We start from the raw sequence: 10,068 nt of genomic DNA, 5'->3' as shown, positions 1-10,068 counted from the left end.
TATTTATATTTATATATGTATATATATATATATATACACACACACACACATCTGCTTCTTTCCACTCCATTAATGCACACTGAGTTTGATTAGATGATTTTTAGTATGTGACCAACATTTACCACTAGGAAACGTCATCAAGTTCGGTCACTCCACAAGTTCTGGAAAATGAACGCAGGCTCGATTCCACATGTGCGATCTGGTTCGGTGACAGTCTGCATGACCATGGAATGAACTGCCAGCCACATGGTTAAATGATGGGGAAAGAAAGCAAACACATGACGCAAGGCTCCAAGCATCTCTCCCTGCAACAGCTGGGGGTTCAGACTCTATGAGCTCAAGAGATATACCATCTCCTAAACGTGTACATGGAAACAAAGCATGTAGACAAAGATGCACGAGCCACACAAAGATTATCACATCTTCAATCAAATTTTGGGTATGTTTGTGTGACTTACAGCACCTAGTGGTCAGACAGGGTGAGGTCATCAAATGTACAACTTATCCAAAAAGTAATTTTAATAGTTCCTTTCAGTTGGTGTATTTCTGAAAATGAGTACTGCAGTTTGCCACACTTTTCTCATCAGTGTGTACAAACGAATGCTCACACATGCAGCTGATGTGTGTAAATGAGCAAATGTTTATAGCCCTGTTTATATCCAGGAAGGAATATTAGCTGTGTTGTCGGCGTCAAGGGGGAGGTGTGCGGTCCAGCACGTAGGCTTGGACTCAGGCCCTTAAACCGGCACCTTCCCCCTTCTCCACAAGCCACCCATGTGTGAGGCAACTCTTAGCTTCCCCACGCAACTTCCAACGATTGTTCAACCATACAAAGATGAAGCCAAGAGTTCCCATTGCACTTTAGTAAATGGATGGGCAGCACATAAAAGCTCTGAAAAATTACTGTAGATAAGCAAGCCTGTATAGGGAAAAAACTGTCTGTGCATACACATAAACAAAACATACACAAATCTTAATCAGTCCCAGAATCAGTAATTTCAATGGTTATATCATAGTAGTCAAAAGATGATGAAAAAATAGGATAAGAGGAAAAAAATTATATTTCAATTCTTTTGCATTTAGTCACAAATCTTCAGTGTTCTCACAATTTTTTTCCATTCCTCCAAGAAACTTTACTGACAATCGAATTTCATCAAAAATATGTTAATCTGTGTTCCGAAGATGAATGAAGGTCTTATGGGTGTAGAACGACACGAGGGTGAGTAATTAATGACATTATTTTCATTTTTGGGTGAACTAACCCTTTTACGGAAGAGGATTAGGGCCAAGCAATAATAAAAAAATAAAGCCATCTCGAGATTAAAGTTGTTAAATTTCGATAAAAAATTCGTTAAATTTCGAGAAAAAAGTTGAGAATAAACTCGTTAAATTACAAGAAAAAACTCATTAAATTTCGAGAAAAAAGTCGAGATAAAATGTTGAGAATAAAGTCATTAAATTACGAGAAAAAAGTCGTTAAATTACGAGAACAAATTCGTTAAATTATGAGAAAAATGTTAAATTTAGAGAAAAAAGTTGAGATAAAATGTTGAGAATAAACTTATTAAATTATGAGAATAAACATAATTTAATGAATTTGTTCTCGTAATTTAACAACCTTTTTCTCATAATTGAGTTTATTCTCAACATTTTATTTAGACTTTTTTCTCGAAATTTAACACGTTTTTTCCTGAAATTTAACAACTTTAATCTCGAGATGGTTTTATTTTTTTTATTATTGCTTGGCCCTAATCCTCTTTTGTACCCTTTTTCAAGAAATTTTGTGTTCACTTGCAAAAGTTGTTCCTCTGAGAAATTTTGCAGCCGCTCAAAATATTATGTTCCTCCAAATAACGCTGTGTTCCTTTGCAAAACTTTTGTTTTGTGTTCCTCGATGAAACTGTTTGCTTGCAAAACTATTGCGTTTATCCAAGAAACTGTGCTCAATCACAAACTTCGCATGCAAAATTTTTGCGCTCCTCCAAGAAACGTAGTGTTTAGTTTCTCTGAGAAACTTTGTGCTCACTCACAAGTTTTGCGTTCCTCTGAGAAATTTTGCGTTTGCTCACAAAAGTATCGCGTTCCTCCGAAAAACGTTAAGTTTGCTTGCAAAATGTTTGCCTTCTCCAAGAAACTGCACACTTGCAAACGTATTACATTTCTCACATATCTTTACACTCATTCACAAAAGTTTTTCATTCCACTGAGAAACTTTGTTTATGAGCTAAAGTTTTGCTCCGCCAAAACTGTTTATGCTTGCAAAAGTATTGCTTTCCTCTGAGAAAAACTGCATTTGCATGCAAATTTTTTTGTTTCCCCAAAAGTTTTGGAAGTGAATGCAAAAGCATAGAAATGTAATTTTTCCTCCCAATTTTTCCTTTCCTCCCCATTGTGTCCCTTAATTGGCTCCATAACATAGTCAACTACTACAGTATAAGAGCCATTCTCATATAGATTAAAAATTTAATTATGAAAAAGTTTTTTTAAAGGATTAGTACTGAAATCATTTTTGCTCCTTAGGCCAAAATTACCAAAGCCATATGAGTCAACAAAGACAGACGCATCTGTCTGTAAACTATTATCCGATACTAAATATTAAATGTTATAAAACTGTAATCACTGTAATTTTAAAATGTTCTTATAATTTGTGCCTGAAGAAAAAATGCCAGGTCTGTTGCATAAAACAGTGCAAAGAAGACAGACAGCACTGAGCAAATGTCACTACATCACACTACATTATTTATAGTATACTTGTGCTTTGAGCCAAGAATATATAAAAAGTTATGGGACTACTGAGCTTGAACAAGCACATATGAGTTAATGAAATACTGTAAGACTAATATTTATGCTGTCATACAGATACACAAGTATAGCACACAAATGACACTGTCCTCTCATGCCGAGTCTGCTCTTATGCAAGACATATTACATATGTCTACATGCTGTAATACATAAAACTAATTGCCACAATAGCAGATGTTTAATTTTACAAATTTACAGTCTGGAATGAGATATAGATGTATTAAAATAACAATTATAATTTTCTTCTCAATCATATTTACATAACGTTTTTCACAGTACACATTGTGTCAAAACAGCTTTACAGGATACAAGCTGAGACAACAAGTACATCGCAAATGCTGCAAAGTATGTCTGAGATTATGTTTCCATATACAGACTATGTGTGCTCAAAATAAAATGTGTCAATGAGTTTTCAATTGACAGTTGAGATTAATAAATACAACTTTCACAGTACACTTACCAAACACCAAGTGGTTACAGAAAAAAATGGGTCACTGCATTTAGTAGTCTTAGATTCGAGAGCAAATCTGGGACACTAAAACAGACCAAACACTGCAGTCTGCAGCAGGACACCTTTAGCATGAAACAAACAAAGCAAAAAAAAAAAAAAAAAAACCTTCTGAAAGTGACTCCAACAATATAGTTTCACTGTGCCATTATTGCTATAGTTGTGGTGTGGTATCTGCTGTACTTTTATATTTACAACTATATCATTATAGTTATCGGTATACAGTTGTTATCGTCCTTGGAGTGAACGGGCCTTAATTGATTCAAGTGGTGGTATTTTTGCGAAAAATGCTTGATTTTGTAGTGGCTTTATTCAAGTTTTGGTATATTCATTTTTATTACTTTTCTGACATCAGGAACCATTGGTCTCTAATTTATAAAAAGATAATGCTGAAAATAATTTATTACAATAAAATGTCAACATTTCATTTCAAATTTAACAAAAAATAAAAGTCATTAAAAATTCATTAACCTTTAACTTACCTAGTTGTATGTTAATCTGTCTTTAGCAGTTATTTAATCAATTTTACAGCATGCAAACAACCTATTAAGAGAACGCCAACAATTTATCATATTAACAGGATTCTAACAATGCTTCTTTATGACTAAATGCACCCAAAATGCACCCAATCCATCAACTTATGCAAACACTTCATGTAAAAAATGAAACATTGTTTTGTACAGTTTTTTGCCGTGATGTTTCTTGGTAAATGAGACCTTTTAGCTGTACTTATATTCGACACACTTATTTTAAAGTGGGCTTTGGCTGACTGTGTGATGTGACGTCACACGACGCGTCTGTGGAAAATCTGCGGCAATTTCAAAAAATTGCTAGCTTCTGCAAATATTGTAGAAATTTTGCTTGATTTGTGTTATATTTTATGATCACAAAATCTTGGAGGGACTGAAATGGCATGAGCAAAACATTTAAAGGTGGGGTATGTAGTTTTTCAAAAACACTCTTTGTTATTCGGGCCAACACCAGCAACAAACTTATATAACCAATAAGCATTAGGGGGCGTATGACGGTCGTGGAGAGAGAACGAGCAATAGGGAGATTATAGACACAATACAAAAGAACAAAAAAGAATATCACTGGAATGAAGGTTTATGACTGGGCAAGCGCTTTAGGACCAGCGTTAATATTAGAAAAGCTTTCCAGCGCTGGAGAGAGCTAAGCAGGAAGGCCTGAAAACAGATGTGGAGGCTGCTTTGATTCCGCTTCACATGTGAGTAACACTGGGTTTGAGTGTCATTGATTGTCTGGAGCTGCTGTGCTGTTGAAGACTAATAACGAACACTTGTTTGTATTTACTTATTTGTGTAGTGTATGTTCACTTTTTGTGCTTCCTTGTCGTTCGTTCATCAACTGCGCTTTATTTTTCATGAAGCATTTTGTTGTGCGTCAGCTGTGATTAACAGACATCCACTCTCGCATTGCATGTGTAACCGTGGCCAGATAGTGAGAGTTGTGCAGGTAAACCACTGCGCATTGATGACCGCTAGGAATGAGGTGTTTAGCGCCATTGTTAGTACATTCGCCTCGCCTGCCAGCAGCGAATGGGCCGAGGTTATAATATATTATAATTTCAACCCTTGAGTAATATAATTGAATGTTTCTGGAAATACCCCATTTTGTGTGTGTATATGATACCATGTTTATGGGTAATTCATATTGAATTTTTTTTTTTTTTAATTTTAATTGTTCTTTCTTATATTTAAATTTGAATCTCTGTGCTAGCAGGAACTAAGCTGGTGTTTAAAAAGCATTTCACTGTTGTTGTGCCCAGCCTCTGCTGAAAGACACTTGAGAAAGTCTGTTGTGGGCCAAGTTAAGTTAAGTATGATCTGAGATCTATCATCAGCAGTGAGTCCACTGCACATTCTTGTGGCTGACACAGGTGTGGTGCTGCAGACCATTTCATGGGGGGTGAATATAATGATGAACTGATCGCTGGAGCGCATGTGAAGACATGCTACGTGTTAAACCATTGGAATAAAGGCTTCATTGAGCACACAGGAATGCAGCTGAAGATGTGGATGTGGTTCAAATTCCTGAGCCGCCACCACATGCTGCAATGCTGTCATCAAAGAGAAAACATGCTTGAAGAAGTAACACTAGAAAAGGAGACTTTGAGAAAAAAAATCCCAAAAGGTTTTTGAATACCCAAGTATGCATGTCATTTCCTGCTCAACATATCTGCTCTACCAATAAAATTAAAGAGGAAATAATTACAGGACTAATAATTTCCTACTTGGGCCTGTTCTTTCAGGATCCTATTCTGGTGTTTAAGTTTTTGATACATCAAGTTATTCTTGTTTGCTCAACCTAGGAGTGTAAAGGGAAAAAGGTAACACTTTAGTTTAAGTATATTAGTTAACATGAACTAACAATAAAAAGTACTTCTAAAGCACTTATTATTCTTGAAGTTCATTTCAGCATTTACTAATACATGACTAAAATCAAAAATTGCATTTGTTAATATTATTTAATGGACCTGCGCTAATGAACTAATAATTTATTAATTAGTTAAAGATGACAAATGCTGTAACAAATGCATTACTCCTTGTTAGTTAAGGCATTAACTAATGTTAACTAATGGAACTTTATTGTAAAGTGTTACTGGAAAATAATTTTAAGTGAAATATCTCAGAAATCAGTTTTTTTTTTTTAAATGACTGACACTTGTTGTCCAAAAAGTGATATGCAGTTCAAATCAATTTATTTCTACTTTGTAAAACGATTAAACAATCATTACACTGCAAAAATAAAAACACATGGATTATGAAAATGACTTGCGCATAGTTTTTTTTAAAGAGTTGCACATTTATTTGTATCTTTGTTTTGTGCTACATCTAACTGTTAAACCTAAAATTCTACATTTCTCAATTAAAAAACAAATTGTAATTCATGCAAACTACCTATATTAAAAAATGTTCAGTAGTTCAGGACAAATTAGTTTCCTGTGCCAGTCTTTAAAGACCCAACAAACAGTGCAACTTTTCGGTTGACCAGATATTGTTAAAGGGTTAGTTCACCCAAAAATGAAAATTCTGTCATTAATTACTCACCCACATGTCGTTCCACACCCGTAAGACCTTCATTCATCTTCGGAACACAATTAAGATATTTTTGATAAAATCCGATGGCTCAGTGTGACCTGCATTGACAGCAAGAAAATTAACACTTTCAAATGCCCAGAAAGTTACTAAAGACATATTTAAATTAGTTCATGTGACCACAGTGGTTCAACCTTAATGTTATGAAGTGAAGAGAATACTTTTTGTGCGCCAATAAAAAAAAAAAAACTTTATTCAACAATATGGGCAATTTCAAAACACTGCTACATGAAGCTTTGAAGCTTTAAGAATCTTTTAAATTCGAATAATCGAAGCTTCACAAAGCAGTGTTTTGAAATCCCTTTCTGGGCATCTGAAAGTGTTGCTGTCAATGCAGGCCTCACTGAGCCATCGGATTTTATCAAAAATATCTTAATTTGTGTTCTGAAGATGAATGAAGGTCTTACGGGTGTGGAACGAAATGACAGAATTATCATTTTTGGGTGAACTAACGCTTTTATATAAAACAGCAGCTCCAGCATGTAAAAAATGAATCAAAAGTACCTCTCTCAAAAATGATCAACTATAATATTGTGGTCAACAAAACAAAATGCATTTGAATTATAATTAATATGACAACTTGTACAAAACAGTACAAAATTGCTCAAAAGTCAAAATATTCCTGTTCATATTTAAAAAATAAATATGAATGCATTATAAATATTCATATTTACCAGTTGTAATGTGGCAAAACAAGTTCAAATTTCATTGGACAATGTGAAGCAGAGAGATAATTTCCTGGTCTTATTCATCAATTGGTTGAAAACTACACAGCCTCTGTCTGTTTTCAGTTTTTTAACAAAGGTGAAATAGCTAAAAGAAAAAAAAATATCATTCTTGACAGTCTGACTGGACAGAAAAATCTGCGGTTTGTCTCATTTTAAAAATCGGATGTGAACTGACTACAAAGCATGCCGCAAAAACAAGCAGCACCAGAAGAATATGTATTACAGCGATAGATGCCCCTTTGACATTTGAGCCTGCAGCAACTATACATCAAATAAAGTGAGAATAAAAGCTGACATGAGCAAACACATCCAAGGCTCATATGTATACCGGCAGTCATTTGCTTTCCTGAGGTGTGTATATTAGATAACCATTACATCACTGGGTTAATAATTCTCAGAATGCAGCAGTGGTGCTGCATGAAACAATCACCCATGAGCCCCTGGGGCAGCGTTCCTGTTGGCTGACACAGCAGCTCTTGCAACAGTCTGGGTTTTTTCCTCTTTTGCCACTGAAGCTCAAATAACAAAGACTGTAAAGGAAAAAACCCTCCTTTCACCCACAACTGTAATATTATGATAGCAATTAACATTTTTTGAGCAGTAAATGAAGCCCTGAAGCTAAGTAAGACTCGTTTCTGTTAAACGTGAATTTTGAAGTTTTTTTAACTGCTTTAGCACTTCCTGTGAAATGACTGCAGAGCTTCTGGGAATGGAGCTCTTCTTAAGCATGACTCACTTTCACCGTCTCAATGTGACAGAACAATTGTGGAATTTAAGTTGTAAATAATATTTATATTGTTTAATTATGTCTATCCAAAGTGACATGTATCACATGCTAATTCTTCAGTGTTTCTTTGTCCTTTTGGAGCATGATAGTCATGGTCACTGTTTTTTGGAAATCACATCCCTTTATTGTTACTACCACCAAAGACTATAGAATAACACAAGACGTGTCACTCATATTGTTTTGAATAGGAGAATGTGCAACGCGCAATATGGCGGAATAAGTCCCGCCTTTTAAATAAGAGACAATCCGGACTGGTAAAGTCATCGCATCACTGCAGCAGCCAACAGGAGCTCCGGTTCCTATAGAAACAGTCAGACCCGCACCTCCAAAATGGGACAAAATAGATGCGCGCTTTAGGACTGCGTATGCGCATTAGCTTGATACAGCCTGAAAAATATATTTTTTTTGTCATGAGCGTTTAGAAACAAAATTTATGAGAGAGTTGTTTGTCAGATTTCATTGGTGATTTCACATATGAAATTTAATCAAAATCTTGGCGAACAGCTTTGGAGAATTTGATGTTTCCCCATTCAAAGAGATAGGAGCTGCACATGTCCGAGAGGTATTTCAGTGAAATGACTTGTCTTAAAGGGACTTTGCTACCGTTTAAATTACAATTTTTGTCTTCAGTTACTTCTGCTCACCATTTATTTGATGAAAAATACATTAAAAACAGTAATATTGTGAAATATTATTATTACAATTTAAAATAACTTTTCTATTGTAATTTATTGTTCAATTTATTCCTGAGATCAAAGCTAGACTTTCAGCATCATTACTCCAGTCTTCAGTGTCACAAGATCCTTCAGAAATCATATAATCATATAGAAATCAGTGTTGAAAACAGTTGTGCTGATTCATATCTTTGTGGAAACTATGATACATTTTGTTCAGGTTTTTTTAATGAACAGAAGGTTCGAAAGAACAGCATGTATTTGAAATAGAAATCTTTTGTAAGATTATAAATGTCTCTACTGTCACTTTTGATCAATTTAATGCCTCCTTGATGAATAAAAGTATTCATTTCTTTAAAAAAAATCTCACTGGCCCCTTTTTGAACAGAAGTGCATAGATACTCTTTATAATTTTCTTGTTAGACAGTTCCTTGTTTGCTAAATTAGCATGAATAAAGCTGTTGTTGGCCAGTAATGGCACATTTATTGTTTACTGCCAGATTTCTAACCAATAAAGAGCAGGATGTAGCTGTAAGATAACATGAGTAAACACTAAGGGCATTAGGGCAATACTCACTGGAGGAAGTAAGATGATGTTTATAGAAGTACTTGTCAGCATTATCTTGTTTTTTAATCTTAAATAGTTGTGTTGTTGAATTAACCTGAGTATGGATGAGTTTTAAGGCTTTAATGCATATAGTAAATTACAAATTTCAGTACTTTTTCCTAATAGCTTTGCTTACAGTGGCCATTTCACTACAACATATACCTTGAAACTGAGAAAGTCTCAATATGCTTAGGGCAAAATCTGGGTAGTTGTTGACTGGACTAATTATATGCACATGTTTGAAGTGAAAGCAGGTTTAATGCTTAATATCAGTGCTGATTCCTGGAATCAACCTACCAAACCAGATTTTGTTTGGGTAGTACTGCAAGCTCCTTGAACTCTCTTGTTGCATATACAGTATATAATGGAATAGAATAGCTCATTTTCCATTTTGTGTTCATTTGAAGTGCATTGAAGTGTATTATTTTAACTGATGAGAATGAACAATGTCTCTTTTACATTAGGTAACAAACATACAACATAAAAAGGAAAACAGTTCAAAATAACAAAGGACATACCATGCAAAAAGAAGCTGTTCCACAGACAGAGCAATAGTTTTCATCTTTCAAACTTGCTCTTCAAACATTTCAGCTGAAATCCCTACAGGTTTGACCATCGGGCCCCTGGCAGAGCTCCAAATATTTCAGGTATGCAACATTCTTTACAACAACACTGAAAGGCAATTTGGAAGGCATCTGCTTGTAATTGGGTTTGTTAGGCCGGTGTTACTCGCCCTTATAGCAAGGAGGACGTTTTTCTTTGAACGCCAGCAAACCTTCCAGTCTGTCTTTGGTTGGGATCACCTAGGAGACAACAGAGTCGTATCAGTGGAACACTGAAGCT

At 35.0% G+C, this 10,068-nt stretch overlaps 1 protein-coding gene across 4 annotated transcripts in view; it reads right to left on the bottom strand.

Moving 5' to 3' along the window:
* Positions 1–1,776: 1,776 nt before the first annotated feature.
* Positions 1,777–10,068, bottom strand: part of auh (AU RNA binding protein/enoyl-CoA hydratase) — a 50,109-nt gene continuing 41,817 nt past the window's right edge. For 2 of the 4 annotated variants that reach the window (XM_067398377.1, XM_067398378.1), the window contains one exon: positions 1,777–10,028. In XM_067398377.1, the coding sequence (XP_067254478.1) occupies positions 9,951–10,028 (78 nt within the window). In that variant the 3' untranslated portion in view covers positions 1,777–9,950. The remainder of the gene's footprint in view (positions 10,029–10,068) is intronic. The other 2 variants (XR_010896226.1, XM_067398376.1) reach the window with 2 other exon arrangements.

The sequence above is a fragment of the Chanodichthys erythropterus genome, chromosome 10 (assembly GCF_024489055.1).
Source record: "Chanodichthys erythropterus isolate Z2021 chromosome 10, ASM2448905v1, whole genome shotgun sequence".
NCBI lineage: Eukaryota > Metazoa > Chordata > Actinopteri > Cypriniformes > Xenocyprididae > Chanodichthys > Chanodichthys erythropterus.
Note: the sequence above shows the minus strand (reverse complement) of the source record. Positions and strands in the feature narration are given on the sequence as shown.